This window comes from Calypte anna, chromosome 2, assembly GCF_003957555.1.
Source record: "Calypte anna isolate BGI_N300 chromosome 2, bCalAnn1_v1.p, whole genome shotgun sequence".
Taxonomy (NCBI): Eukaryota; Metazoa; Chordata; class Aves; order Apodiformes; family Trochilidae; genus Calypte; species Calypte anna.
The window spans coordinates 60,084,255-60,100,465 of NC_044245.1; the positions used below are offsets into that span (position 1 = coordinate 60,084,255).

At 43.0% G+C, this 16,211-nt stretch overlaps 1 protein-coding gene across 3 annotated transcripts in view; it reads right to left on the reverse strand.

Annotated features, from left to right (window-relative positions):
- The window catches only part of NFX1 (nuclear transcription factor, X-box binding 1), a 58,729-nt gene extending 52,326 nt beyond the window's left edge, over positions 1-6,403 (reverse strand). The window contains exon 1 of one of the 3 annotated variants that reach the window (XM_030444976.1): positions 6,304-6,403. In XM_030444976.1, the coding sequence (XP_030300836.1) occupies positions 6,304-6,397 (94 nt within the window). In that variant the 5' untranslated portion in view covers positions 6,398-6,403. The remainder of the gene's footprint in view (positions 1-6,303) is intronic. The other 2 variants (XM_030444978.1, XM_030444977.1) reach the window with 2 other exon arrangements.
- Between the last annotated feature and the right edge of the window lie 9,808 nt (positions 6,404-16,211).

Here is a 16,211-nt window from a genome sequence, read left to right on the forward strand (position 1 = left end):
CCAATCTGTCTAGGACTCTCTGCCCTTGTGAGTATCAACCACTCCCCCTAATTTGGTGCCATCTGAAAACTTCATGTCCTGCATCTAAGTCATTTATGAATTTATTAAAGAGAACTGACCCTAAAATGGATCCCTGTGGAACCCCACTAGTGACCAGTTGCCAGACTGATGTGACCCCATTTACTATGATCCTTTGAGCTCGACCCATCAGCCAACTGGTCACCCATCACTTTATGTACTTGTCCAGCTGGATGCTGGACATTTTATTTAGAAGGATACTGTGAGAGACAGTATAAAAGGCCTTTCTGAAACCCAGAAAGATTACATCAACTGGCTTCTGTTGGCCAACTAGGTGGGTTACATGTTTTTTAAAAATACACACAGCTTGTCTCTAAAAAGTATATTCTATTATTAAAAACCATTGTTCCTTCGGTTATGACATACGGTATGTAAAATGTATGCATGAATTATAAACAAGTAGCTGTAAAGGGCTCCAAATGAATGCAGTAAATTAGCTTGAATAATTCTGTCTTGTAGATCAGTAAATCATACCACCTTATACTGCCATTAAAAACATGTATATAGCTTTAAAACGTGGGTTTTCAAAAATACAGTCATATTGACCTTTGGGCATAGCCTCCCATAATGAGGACCTGAAATGTAGCTGTGGGAGTGGTATTCTTATAAGCACTTTCCAAATAATCTATAACAGATGGGAAAGTAGGATTCAGATACTGAAAAGCACCTCCAAACTATGAAAAATTCATTAGGACTTCTTCTATAACCCATGCACAGGATTCCTATTCTTTTGGTCAGATTTTACATTAGAGAAGAATTTCCAGGTAAGTTGTAAGTTCTGCTAAAACCGATTTCTGTCTGGCAAGTCAAGACAGCAAAATACATGTACAAATGTAATAACCAGTAGCTGACACCAGTTCAGATTTCTTCTGAGAAGTTTACATACACAAAAATCACAAGAAAAAGGGGACTCCCAAAGTTAGATTCCAGATCGTATTTCTGTGAAATAAAGCAAATTCCAGTACCTTTAAAAACAATTTCTACATTGCAGATTTGAATACTTCTAAGAGCTTGACAGTGAATTAAAACCAAGCACATGAAAATCTCATGGTTGGTGTCTGTTCTGCCTTAACACTACACATTTCACCACTGGGTGAATTAACTATGGACAGAATCAGAATGTCCTGGCAAAGTCAGGTAGTCCGTGTGAAATATCCTCTAGAAAAATAAATTTATAGGGACACTTTTTAAAAAACATAGCAAATTAGTAAGTACGTGTCTAATCTGAATAAGTACAAGCTCTGCTTCAAAAATAGAGCTTATTTTAGCGACCAATACAACCAAACTTAAAGATTTAAGGATCTTTTTATTAAGACCTCAATAATTACATTTGAAGGTGCCTCTTAAAGACTTCACAATTAAGTGAAATTCCTTGGCACCATATTAGCAAGCTAAAATAGATTTTGAAGAGTCATTAAGCAATGGACTGCAATTAGGCATAGACTGTATGAAGCTGATAATTAAGAATAAATATAAGAAAATAAATATATTTAAGAAGTCCAGGCAGGAAAAAAAATATATAATGGGTACAAGAGTCCATAGGGTAGCCCCTTATATGTCAGAGGTAGTACTTCTTTATTAAATTAATTCAGCTCCATCTCCTAGAAAAGAACTCAGGTTTTCCTTCTGAAGCTTCAGATCAATACAAATCTGGAACTAAATAAACACCACTGATTAGCACCAGTCTTACTGGACAAGTACTTTTTAATTGATCACTTCTTATTGTGAGACCCACAAATTCAACAAAAAAATCATGTCCTTTTGAGTACTGTGTGCAGTTTAGGGCTCCAGAATACAAGGATATAAAAACATGAGAATGCATCCAGAGAAAGACAAAGATGGTGAAAGGAATAGAGGACATGACTTATGAGGCACAGATGAGGACATCAGATTGATTCAACTCAAAGAGGAGGAGACTGAGGGGTGACCTCACTGATGTCTACAGCTTCCTCATGAGAGTAAGTGTGGTGCTGATCTCTTTTCCCAGGTGGCTCATGACAGAGCACGAGGGAATGGCTCCAAGCTGCACCATGGGAAGTTCAGATTGGGTAGCAAGTTTCCAACTAGAGGGTTCTCAAGCACTAGAAAAAGCTTCCTGGGGAAGTGGTCACGGAGCCAAGATCTCCAGTGTTTAAGAATGGTTTGGATAATGCTCTTAGATATCTGGTTTAACTTTCTGATTCCCTTGTGTGGAGCCAGGAGTTGAACTCAATAACTCCAGTGAGTCTGTTCCAACCGAGGAAGGGACCTGAGGAAATTCTGTGATTATACGTTCTGCTTAAATACTGGGTCCCCATAAAAGACAAAGGTAATTTCAAGACAGAGGTATTCAGTTTTAGGGAAGTTCAAATAACTTAGTATTTTACCTAAAGACAGGTGACAGTACAGAATGTAAACACAATAGTCTGTGTGCATATATACAGACAGGAAATAGTCCAGTTAGCTGAGCACAAAGCACTTTACAGGGAAGACACTCCCTGCAGGTCTCATGGTACCTATGTGGCACAAACCAACTCAAAACAAACAAATCCCACTGAATGGGAATGACATCTTATGACAGTCTGATGTTTTCCCCTTAACATTAGAAGCTTTAATCCTCTTCCTCAAAGAATGCCAAGCTTGATCTATGCTGATCATTTTATATATTTACAGCATCATCTCATTTCCAGAGATGACAAAGATTTACAAAAGGCTGAATTTGTTCATAAACAGGAGTTACACTGTTTCAGCCTTAAAGAGTCAAGAAGTACTATCTTTCATATATCTAGCTGCTCAGAACTTATTCTTTATTACAGCTATAATAGCTCAATAAAAGATTTGCTCCCTTCCCACAAGTATTGTCAGAAATTTTTAGAGAAAGATTAACATGCAAAATCATCATTACCTTTGAACCACAGAATGGTTGAGACTGCAAAGGATCTCTTTGATCCTTTGATCTCTTTGATATCATCTAGTCCAAATACCCTACTCAAACACTGCCAAGTTGCCCACAACTCTGTCCAGATGAGTTTTGAATACCTGTAACAACCTCTCTGAGCAGCCTGTTGCAGTGTATGAACATCTTCACAGTAAAAATGCTTTTTCTTGTGTTCACGTACAACTTCATGGGTTGCCTCTTGTCCTTTCACTTAATACCACCAAGAATAATCTGGCTCCATATTCTTTACCCCTCCGTTAGGTATCTGTACACAGCACTGAGATCACTCTGGGACTTCTCATTACCTCATATGAGGAATGCTACAATCCCTTAAGTGCCTTCATGGCCCTTTGCTGGGCTCATTCCTGTATGTCATGATCTTCCTCGTACAGGGAAGCCTGGAACTGGACACAGTACTTCAGGTGTGACCTCACCAGTGCTGAGCAGAGGGGAAGGTGAACTTCCCTTGACAAAATGGCATCAGTCTTCATAATGCAGCCAAGTAAACTGTTGGCCTTCCTTGCAGAGGGTGCACTGCTGACTCATGGCCTGCTTATAGTCCACCAAGAACCCTGTCTGCAGACCTCCTTACCAGCTAGTTAGCATGGTTTTGAATGAAAACCATGAAGTTTTAGCTAGCCCATTTCAAGATGGCATAAGAGAAATATAAAAATCAGGAAAGAAATAAACTTCACCTAAAGTAGTTTCACCATCACAGAATGGGAAGGACCTTAAAGATTACCCAGTACCAACTCCCCTGCCTAATGTATAACCTGAATCTACCCTCTTCCAGTTGAAAGCCATTATCCCTTGCCCAATAGCTACATGCCCTTGTAAAATATCGCTCTTGCAGGCCTCCTTCAGGTAATAGAAGGCTTCTACAAGGCGATTCCCTGGAGCCCTCTCTTCTCCAGGCTGAACAACCTCAACGCTTTTAAGCCTGCTTTTGTAGGAGAGGTGCTCTAATCCTCTGATCATCTCTGTCACCCTCCTCTGGATTCAATCCCAACAGCTCCATGTCCTAGTGTTGGGGGCTTCAGAGCTGGACACAGTACTCCAGGCAGGGTCTCAGGAAAGTGGAGCAGAGAGGCAGAATCACCTCCCTTGACCTGCTGGCCATGCTTCTTTTGATGCAGCCCAAGATATGGTTTGCTTTCTGGGCTGCAAGCACACACTGCTGGCTCATGTTGAGCTTTCCACCAACCAACACCCCTGAGGTTCTCTCCTAGGGGCTGACATCATCCTAAGACAAGTAAGGATTTTGGATAAGAAGAGTAAGAGTTTTACAACTTTTCACCTTCCTGTTCACCCTTACAGTAGCTTATTCAATGCTTTATAGAAAGCATTATATCTTCACTTTAATGATGCACAGGCAAAAACCTCAAAACTATATTCAACGGCAATTGCACCAACTGACTGAAGAAAACATAAAATGTCTTAATGGCCACTAAAGACAAATACCACCTGTCCCTTCTAGTTGCACAGGGCTTGAGAACTAGAAAGATATATCACTGTGAATAATGATTCTACAATTGCCTTGTTTCTGCCTCTTATTCTCTCTCAGTTGAGAAAATATTCTCTCACTGCTGACAAAATATCCTGGAGGGGCTGCACATCCGCCATGACCAAAAACTGTTACTCCTCAACTGCTTCCCCCAATCTACCCTGAGAGCAGAAATGTCTTTCATACTTAAGCTCCCAAAATCATACACTCCCTCTGTCCATGAATATGAAGGGCAAAAGCCAATTTTCTATCCTAATATTGCACAGGTGCAATTCAAAACTTACCTATGAAATGGCTCCTGATAACTCAGTATGCATTACCATAAAAATGAATGAGCTCCAGAACTTCATGTTATGCAAAAAATGTATGCATAGATGTATTACAAACCAAATGTAAAAATGGTGTACCATCCAGATTCATCTACTGCTTTTCATTAAAGGCAACTGTAGCTTAGTTTACCTATTTAAGACCCTTTATTCCAATACATACACACAGCACAAAAGGTTTCAGGACCAGAATTAATTCACAGCTTGACAGCATGGAAGATGAACAGATAAGCAGACATATGCCTGCACTAGCTCCTCTTTACTATGTAACTAAGTCTCTGCTTTCTGACCCATGTCCCAGGTTGTTTCACTTCTTACAAGGCAGCTGTGGGCCCATTTTCTTCTTCCTCAAACACTAAACTCAAATAACTCCTCTGTCATGATAGCCAGGCTGCCAAGAACAGAGAAAAGACATAGGATGATATATAGGATATAAGGTAATGATAATCTGAATTAACATCAAGGTACTTCAAATGTAAAAATCCATACTTTCTTCTTTACCCCAGCCATAGAAGTCTAGGATTCTTCCTGAGATAAATCTAATGACTCTACAAACAATTAAATTAGTTAGCTCACCAAGGGACTCCCAAGTGACAGTGATTACCAGAGAAGTCTAGCCAGACTAGTCAAGCCAAAGAAATCATATTATGGAAACACAAAATACCATGAATGAGTCTGATCAACAGTATTATTTCTAATTACATGCTCAAGACACATTTACATACAGGTTCTTCGACTGTTAAGTACTCACAATAATTCATTAATAAATCATTAAATGTGAGGCTAGACTATGGATCTTGAAATGCTATTCCCTCTCCTCCTCAGTAGCAATATCCAGTAAAACAAAAGTTAATCTGAACTTGCACCACACAAGCCAGCAAACATGAAAAAAAACCTTTTCTTGCACTTGTGGCATTCAATTCCAGGTCGGGTCCCTTAGCAACTCTCTACCCGTAATCCCTTGCCTAGATCACTTCGGGCAGGTGGCACCTGTTCTGAGCAGTCACCTCCTGCACACCTCTGCTCCTACACCTCAGGGAGACCCAGGGAAGGCAGCCCTGTGGGGGGCTGAGGCCGCCCGGTGGGGGCAGCATCGCCCTCTGACGGGTTTCATGGGCGGGCAGAGAGCAGCAACTTTTCCAGAAACCAACCGCCTCTTTGTATTTTTCCTGGCGTTACGGTTCTATCATCGCCTTCTAGAAGCTCGCACGACCCTCCTCAGGCAGCCTCCCCAGGCAGGCTCATCCCAGCCATTTTGAGCGCCCCACGGGGGCGAGGCAGCGGCAACAGGTGGTGCGGCAACCCCGCGCCTCCCGACATCGCGCTGACGCTGGGGCGACACTCCCGCGGTGCGACCCTCTGCCCGACACCATCGCTGCGGAGCGATGACTGCTCATCCTCATCCTCCTCCTCTCCACGGCCAAGCCACCCACCAGCCCGCTCCCCAACTTTCCCCCGGGCGCAGCGGCCGCACTTACCTGCGCGGGGCCTCGCCTCCGCCATGCTAACGCAACCCCCCCCACCACCCCCCCGCCTCCGCGGCTCGGCTTCCGGACTGCCGCGCATGCGCATAACTCCTGCCCCGCCCCACAAGAGGGGGCGTTGGGGGGCGGTGATGTCTGCGCAGGCGCAGGGGAGCAACGGCGGGGAGGGGGGTTGGGGTTGCCTGAGGGGAGCGGCGGAGGAATTAGGGGGGAATGGGGAACCTTGAAGGGAAAAGAAAAAAAATTTAAAAATTACTGTACTGGCTGCATTTCAGAGCCCAGCTAAAAGGGACAAGAGCAAAAGGATGGGTACAGGAGAGGCTGTCGCACCATCTTAGTGCTTGAGAGGTGCCTTCTCTAGGCACAGAATAGAAATCACGGATGCATCAGGTTACGTATTGCACCCTGCATGCACTGCCTTAGGGAGGTGACAGCCACACGCTTGGCATCCCAACTGGGTGCTGAAACTGAGGCTTTTGCTGGAAGGCGCACACGGGAATCCCTATAGCACAGCTGGAGCTGCAGCCAAGTCTCATACTGCAGCTACAAGTACTCCATAGAATGCACACTTTGTCATACTTAAGGTTTCAGAACCAGTGTTTTACTGTATGATTTCCAGTTTCAGAAAGATGATTTCCTGCTGCTGTCAATAACTTTTTAATAATAACTCTGGTTCACACAGACTTCTGTCACTACTGTAGAGACGTGACCATAACATTCAAATAGACCTACTATGTGACTACTACATGAATGTCACAGCACTACCACTTTAGTATAAACTTTTTCATTTTTTGCCACCACTAGAAAAACAGTTGTGGTATAGAAAGCACTATAGACACATATACAGTATGTGCTGCCCCAAAAATGACAATGGTTAGGGCTATACAGTTTTTCCTTTGTCCCTCCTTTCCTCTATTTATCTAAACAGTTCTGCTCTTTATTCCTTTGTCTTAAATTTTCATTGTGCCAATTTCATCCACTCCTGATAGCCTAACTTAATTGCCCAGCATTTCTGTACTGGCATGTGATACTCTCTTCCATTCGGCCAAAATAGTCTTATCTTTTCCTCATAATTCACCCTTTTCAGTGCAGTAATAGAGGCAAGACTCTCCTCACTATATCATCCACCCTCCCTTAAACCATATTTTTTTATTTCTACTTTGTCATGCTCATCAGGAAGTAGCAGGGACAGACTGCTCCTTATGGAAAGCAGAGCTAGGAGACAAGAGTCAGCAAATTCCACAATACCTGAGCAAGCACAGTGGGTTCACCAATACTCCAGGCAACAGGCCAGGTTGCTAGGTAAGCCTGTAGGACAGGGCAGCTCAAGCCAGAAATCAAGCCAGTGTGTAAGGATCAGGGAGGGCAGACTGAGGAGAGAGTGAAGTTTAAAGCAGCATGAGAAAGAAAGAAGGTCAGGCACCCACTGTGCCTTCTCAAGGACTGACATCTGCTTACAGAAGTTGGCAGTGAGCCCACACAGGCATACACCACTCCAGGGTGGTGAGAAAGAATAAACGGGAAGATGTACCAAGGGCCCTTACAGTCACAGATCTCCTGTAGGCAGCAGGGATGTCAGTCCATAGCCTCGCCTTCAAGGGAGAATTGAGATGAGGCAGGGAAGCAGAAGAAAGGGAATCCCTGGCCATAACAGTGAGTGCCAGAATCCTGAGGAAGGTAAACCTGCTAATAGAAACATTCACTCACAAGCTGTCATCATGATAGAGACATATTTAAGGACCAGACAAGCCCAAGGTGGGGGTCAGTGACTGCTCAGGAGATGCCTTGGCATGAAGGGAGCAAGTCTGCCATGATGCTTAGATTCTGTCAAGGAAAGCAAAATGGACTACAGCCAATCTACCAAAAGTCCAGCTGGTCAGTGTGAGCCTCCTGCATACACACAATACCCTTTTGTGCAAAAGATTTCCTGGAGTTCCTTATTTTTAAAGAAGCTGTTCCTAGGTGTTTCTAAATATAATTGGAGTTACAATGCTTGCAGTCAGAAGCAGTGGTTTAATACATACTGTGTACCCCTCCAGAAGAAAAGGGAAAAATTGTAAGATTTTGTAGGCACAATCCATTGCAGCAGTTGTTTCTTCTTTTTTCTTTCCTTACATAAAGTACTTAAAGAAAAAGAGAATCCAACAATATCATCTTTTGTTTAAAAAAAAAAAAAAGAAAGAAACTGAAAAAAAAGCTTGTTAAAACCAAAAGCAGATAAAGTAACTTTGAGGTATACTTTTGTATCTTTGAGGGTTACGTGGAAAATGTAAGGATTCCATACTGGAAGCTCAGGGCACGTGCACATTAAGGGAAAAAGGAATCTGCCATGGCTAAGCAGCAGGACGAGTCTGTTACTGGGGGCAGCTTTCTAGAAGCATCCTTCCAACAGCTAAATTTAAGCTAAAATTGAAAATAGAATCTGAACTCATGACAGATGAAAAGTAAACCACATTACAAGACAGGCCAGAAGAGTTTGAGGAACAACTTGCATAACGCATAAAATCTAATAATAAATGCCTTTTCAAACACTTCAGGCTTTGGAAGCCTGCCAGTCTGCAGCACCAGGAAAATTAAAAGAAATTTAAAGGAGCATACAAAGAGAATAACAGGATATCTAAATTAATTCTTTACATCTGTGCTCACTACAGCAAAACTGGATGAGATCTTCAAGACTGCTCTCCTGCTTTATTGGGGGACTCACCAGTGGTTGTGTATTAGAAGAATCAGTTAGATGAAGCATTAAAACAAGCAAACAAATAGTAACAAATCATGAGGACCAGATGGTATATAACCAGAAATTCAAAAAGAATTCAAGGTGAACCACAAATTGCTTTATACAACCTCTAGTAGAAAACCTCTTTGGCAGCAGGAATCTGGGATGTGTTAGCTATAACATAATTTCTTTTAGAAGACTACCATAAAAAGAAAAAAATCCAGAAAAGCACAGGCATGATATCTGTAGCAGGCAATTTAATGGAATCTGTGAGAGGAATTAGAATTAGCAAGCATATGCTTAAGGATACCATAACAGGGTTGAGTCAAAACAGCTTTGAGAAGAAGCTCAAAGATCTGCCTCAAAATCCTACAGAAGCATTTATCAGTGTCTACCTTTAGGCTGCATCTGGGCCTGGCTTTGCGTGGTATAACTCTATCACCAGATGGCCCCTCCTCAGCAAAGAAGGGGAATCAGAAAAATAGAGAGAAACCCATTGGTTGAAATGAAAGTATTTACTGCGACAACAAAGTACTGCAATAACAAAGCTAACACAAATACTGGCAGAAAGTACACAAGCTCATACTTGGCCTACTTCTCAGAAGGAACAAAACAAATCATAAAAATTAAAAAACAAACAAACAAAAAAACAAGAGGGAAAAGCCCTAGGAAGATTAACTCTCTATCTTTCCAAACTTCCTCCTTTTATAATGAGCATGATATAAGAGGTATAGGATATACCTGCTCATCAGCTTGGGCCAGCTGCCCTGACCAAAAGGTCAGGACAATGTCCTGCCTGTCATGGCTGGCCTGTTATTCTTTGATGATCAATGGGCTGTGGATGAAGCCTGTTGTTGTCACCAACCCTGCTTGGGTACTGTAAGGGCTTCAGCACCTCACTGATACTCTCCTGTGGAGCAGTCCCCCTCCTGCCTGGGGGGTTAAGCCTCCTTGGATGCTGATCTGAGCACCTTAGGCTGTGCATTACCTAGTTAGCACAAGTGGGTCTTCACAGCTCCAGGCCCAAATAGCTCGCCAGAGCTTCAAGTTAATCTCCAAATCCTGGCCAGAAAGCAGATAGGTCAAAGTCCTGCAGGGCTCTATAATATCCTGTGCCCAGAGTGATCCCTGGCCCCACTTTTGTCAAACACTCTTCACTGGGTATCAGGTGAGGGTTCAGCGATTTATAAACACACCTGGCCAATCTTTAAAAGCATGGCAATAGATATTAGCTGCTCTGCAGTCTTTCTTTCCTGGCTTTCAAATAGCCCTGAATTGAGTCATCTTGTTAAGAAATGCAGTGACTGTTTTCCAGAAACTTAAAGCCTTATTCACTGATTTGAACTGATGTTTAGTCTGGGGACAATCAATGTGGAGCTGTGGCTGTCATTGCCTGGTCTAACAGGGAAGCCAGGTGGTTGCTGACTGGACAATCCAATTTATGCATTGGCTGTGAAAAACTGGCTGGGAAGAGCAAGTCCTTCATACCCACTACAGATCACAGAATTCATGTGAATGAATTCCTTTGGTGAGGCAATAGGGGGTGCAAGAGATTGGATAAAGCTGTGTAATGGTTTCTTTTCAGATGCTCCTCATCTTCTTACTCATCTTCCTCTGCTCTGGCTTGCCCATGGTGCTCAGCCCCCTCCAGGCTATACCTACACACAGATAGAGCACCTCTTTTCAGGAGTTTCTCTCCAGCTGTGTCCCCAGCAATGGCTCCTTCTATGTTTCCTCCATTTCTCCTTTCATGTCTCTTTCTCTCAGTGTCTTTTTCCCTTTTCTTCCCAAGTGGCTGCTGTTATCTCTTAAATCCTCTTTTTTTCAGTGTCTTTTCCCCTTTTCCTCCCAACTGGCTATTGTTATCTCTTAAATATATTTAAGATAGGGTACCATGTGCTCCTCTGAATTTTTGGGGTGTGGTAAGTTGTTTACACTGATTTCAGAAGTATCTGGTACTGGCTGTGATTGGCACAGGGCAATACATGATCCTCTCCTGCATATGTCACCTCTGCAACCCGCTGCTGAAGCTCTGCAATTTACGTCCAGTTTGCTGCATTGCAGAAACACAACTGTCTCATTAACTAGCAATTTGCTTTCCCTGCAGGAAAAGAATATCCAGATCCTGAGAGAAACATCTGCCCTAGGGTCTTGTCTGGGCTGTCTTCCCCGTTTCAGCACCCCATGTCCATGTCTGGACTTTCATATTTTTGGCTTTACACAGTATGAGACACCACAGCACAGACTCAGCCTGTTCTCATTCATCACTGCAGCTCTGACTCACCAGATGACAAAACTATCTCTACCTCAGCCTCTGTTCCCCACCTCTCTGTGTTCCCACATAAATACAGTGATCCTGTGGGTGCATATGCAAAGAAGGGTCCAGAAAACACTGTCCCATTACTCAGGATTGCCACACTGACATGGCACTATAAAAGGGGGTGTCCTTCATATATATCTTTGCCTCATAGCACCTAAAATATCTGCCTGTAAGGACCTCAAAGGCTGTCTGGCAGGTAGGTTTATTCACCTCTCCCACATCCCTACTAGTGCCCCTATTTTCTTTTTCTTTCTTTAAAAAAATACTCTGTGTAGACTGCAGTGGACTGATTGGTATCACAGTAAAGAACTGGCAGCCTCTGCCTCTTGCCTTGGAATTCAGTGAATGTCTGCAGGAAACAAAGCTAGACCTCTAAGAGGCTTGGCAGGAGAATGAATGGAAAACTGCTTTTCACACCACATACAGACCCTAAGGGTATGTTGTGATGCCACCTGCTCTTTGTGATGCTTCAGCCAACTTCCAGCATACTGTGAAGCATGTTGTGAAGGACCTGCTACATTAACACACAGCAGTGCATGAACATGCCATATGTGATATTCTGCACCACTTGGGAGCCATATGTAGGCCATGACTGGGAGGTCTTGATTGTCCTGTGGTTGCACACAATTTTGTGCCAAACTCGAGAAATTACCCTTTGACCAGCAGAGAGTCCTAAGGTCCCAACATTTTGCATATGGACTCTCAAAAACTTGAAGTTATCACTTTCTGGTGTGCAGGATCTCAGGATTTGCCAACAATTTATGGAAGCTTGGTTGTTTGGGTCTTTTTCTGGTATTGTGGTAAGCATTCACCTGAAGGGGACTTGCTCTAGGTCAAAGCCTGAAGCAGAAGTGACTTCTCAAAAAATAAAATGGGCATTCACCACAGGTAGTTACATACTCAACCCAGACCACAGTTGGCTTAAATGTGGGGAAGTGGATGTCTCAAACCCAGCCACAGGGACATTCCTCTCCCAGAAGGTCAATCTTACACAAGAGTGTCACCTATTTATCTCTTAGCAGCTCATGTCCACTGAGAAGAATGTCATGGTTTAACACTGGGCCAGCAATTTCCTGTAAAGAAAGGAGAGAGAATAAGGGAGAGAGGCTTACAGGATGCACACAAAACTACATCTTTAATGAAACAGCTATGATGAAAAAAAAATTATTAAATATATATACACAAAAGCAATACCATGTTCTCATGTTCTCTCCCCCTTTCCTCCAATAACACTTGTCACCACAGAGGCTGCACAGAAGGCCCTGGAAAAGTCCCAGGCTGGGCTCCTGGAATAAGCAGCAGGCAGGAGCTGGATGCTGCAACAGGGGGATTCAGGAGGGCACGGGTCAGACGAAAGAATGGAATCTGTAGCAGATACCCCCTTAGGCTATGAAGGGTTTGACCTTGAAAAGGCAGCGCTCTGAAGAAGGTGTGAGAAACAGCACATACACAGCTGCAGAACAGAGCATATGCAGACTGCTGAATAGTTACATATCCACTAAAAGTTTGACCAACCACGTTGTGTGTTTGTTATGTATCACAGTAACAGACTGTGATAAAGTTTGGCTGATGCTTTGCTGATGCTTTCTGATGCTGGCACCACCTTTGTGTCAGCCAGCCCTGTATTTTCCATTGTCGTAGGAATCCTCCAAAGATGCCATTCACGGCTGAAGAACTTGACCCTTGTGATCCCTCAAATTTATATTGAGTATGACAGATATGGAATGGAATATTCCATTTGGTCGATTTTGGTCAACTCTGTGCTCTGCTTCTTCCTAAAGGAAGGTTGCAGATGTGACCCGTTTACTCCCTTTCTCTTTCCAGAGCATATGAAGTTTTTCAGAACCAAGCAGTGTCCTTGGTTCTGCAGAGCATTCTCCAGCAGTAAACATTGAGCATTACCAGCCCTAGAAACAGACACTGACTGAGAAACTTGCTGTTGATTTCAGCACATGCAGCTACTCAGAAGAGACCTAACTGAAAGTAAAATTACAAGAAGGAAGATTAGTTCTATCCTGGCCCAAATCAAGACAAGGAATTAGAAGCTAGGCTAAGGAATGACAATAGAAGCTAGGCTAAGGAGTGACAATAAAGCTGCCTTTGAGGAACAGCATCAATTCCCTGAGAGGGCAAAAACCAAAACTGTCGTTGACCAATCATCAGAACATGAAATAGTATCAATGAGTGAAGCATTTTTCTCTCCATCTTACCTCCTTTATATAATCCCCCTTCACTTTCACATTATGTTCAGGAAAGCAGAAAAGGAAGGCCTTGACATGAAAAGAAGATTGAGATTTAGATACAGTCCTCCTGCATGCACCCCAATCCTGTTTTCTCAAATAATTCATAGGCAATAACACAGATACCATGGTGGGGTTAAGAGGCAGACAAAATATTCTCTAATTGCTTCAGGCCCTTCTGGTAGGTGTGTTTCCAGTTTGCTAACTTCCAGTTTAGTGGGACCCTCAGGGTTACACACAAGATGATGGAAGGGGGCTTGGTGAACACTTCTGCCAGCTCCCTCAGTACCCTTGGATCCCATCCATCCCCATAGGCTTCTCTGTGTCTAAACAGTGTATCAGGTCACTTGACTGCTTCCCTTGGATTGTGGGGGCTTCATTCTACTCCCTGTCCTTGTCTCCCAGCCCAGGGGACTGGCTGCCCAGAGAACAATTGGTATTACTACTAAAGACCAAACCAAAGAACCATGAAGTACCTCAGTCTTTTCCTCATCCTTTGTCTCTCCACATCCAATAAAGGATGGTGATTCTCTGCCTTTAACTGTTAATGTATTTATAGAAACATTTTAAATTGTTTTTTACCTCAGTAGCCAAATGAAATTTTAAGTGCGCTTTGAGTCTTCTAATTTTCTCCCTGCATAACCTCAATACATTTTTGAACTCCCGTGTTGGCTGCCAATTCTTCCAAAGGCCATAAGCTCTTTTTTAATTATTTTGTTTCTAAGTGTCAGCAAAAGCTCTGTTCAGCCAGACCTATCCTCTTCCCTGCTGGCTCATCTTTCAACACATGGGGATGGTCTGCTCCTGCAGTTTTAAGATCTCCTTCTTCAAATATATTCAGCCTTCCTCTGTTCTTCTGTCCTTTAGGACTGCCTCCCTCTGCAAGCAGCTATCTCTGAGCAGACAAGCACCTTTGAGTCAGAGATGCTTCAAATCCAGCGTGCAGATTCTTTTGGTTTTGATTTGCTGACAATATGATGTTCTAACCTGACTGCTATTTCTGGCTAGCAGCAGGTATTTCTGGCTGCTTCATTCTGCTAGTTCACATCTTGATTTTATGTAAATGCCAGTACTTCTCTACTGCTTTTTTTCAGCACTTACACATTTTTTTAAGGAAGCAGAACTTCATACTCTGAATTCCTCACTAATATTAAAAAAAGGTGTTTTTATTAATGAGTAATAATTTCTCCAAGTAATAAACTGATGATGAAAATCAGCTTTAAGTATGTCCTAACTATAAAGTGTCTTAGGATGCTTCAAGCACAAAATCCAATGACATAGAATCATAGAATCATAGAATTGGCTGGGTTGGAAGGGACCTCAGAGATCATCAAGTCCAACCCTTGATCCACTACCATCACGGTTACCAGCCCATGGCACTGAGTGCCACATCCAGTCTCTTTTTAAATATCTCCAGGGACGGAGAATCCACTACTTCCCTGGGCAGCCCATTCCAATGCCTGATCACCCCCTCTGTAAAGAAATTCTAATCTCCAACCTAAACTTCCCCTGGCACAACTTAAGACCATGCCCTCTTGTCTTGTTGAGAGTTGCCTGGGAAAAGATCCCAACCCCCCTCCCTGGCTACACCCTCCTTTCAGGGAGTTGTAGAGAGTGATGAGGTCTCCCCTGAGCCTCCTCTTCTCCAGGCTGAACACTCCCAGCTCCCTCAGCCTCTCTTCATAGGATATTTACTTAAGTCCCTTCACCAGCCTGGTTGCCCTCCTTTGGACCTGCTCCAGGACCTCGATATCCTTTCTAAACTGAGGGGCCCAGAACTGGACACAGTACTCGAGGTGTGGCCTCACCAGGGCTGAGTACAGGGGCAGAATCACTTCCCTGGACCTGCTGGCCACGCTGTTCCTGATACAGGCCAGGATCTCAAACTCCATCCAGTCCTTGAAATCTTTTTTTGTGCAATAGCTCCCTGAGAAGTATGCAGAAATAAAACTACCGTGCTGGAGTGGTACGAGCTCCTCTCACACTTATTATAGCTAACAAACTTTTCTGCTATATAGCTGAGACTGACAGACACCATGATGCTGTCACGTTTACAAGCTGTGAAGATAATTAGGCACCTTCACTTCCTCTGCAGAACCTCTCTAATTGCATCTATCATCAATATTGCCTTCAGTTACTTGCGGTGTGATGACAACACTTTTGTGCTATGCATGGCCACCAGATTCTTGTTTGTGCATAATTTCTTCGGGACCATCAGCATCTGATTCTTTTTTCCATTCACGAGAAACAGAAAGGATTGTTTCTGTTGTCTCTATGAGCAACAGTAAAGAAATCATGTTTATGCACTGCTGGTTATTTTAATTCTGCTAAATAAACACAGTAGCCCATAGGCATCGTTTTATTCTTTTCACATGATCCCATGCAAAAATGAGGAGACTCACAGCATGGCCAGTTTTCTCTTTTAATGTCAACAAAATAAATCCAAGTCTCTGTGACTCATGGCACACGCATTTTAGCCCTATGTAAGTCTACTGTTGAACCCAGAACTTAATTTCTAGATTTAGAGATCTAATGAAGCTGAACTTCGGAACTCAAAGCCCTACCATCTCTCCTCTTCTTGGCATAATCAAGTTAAGTGCAATTGAGAGACAAAACAAAACATATA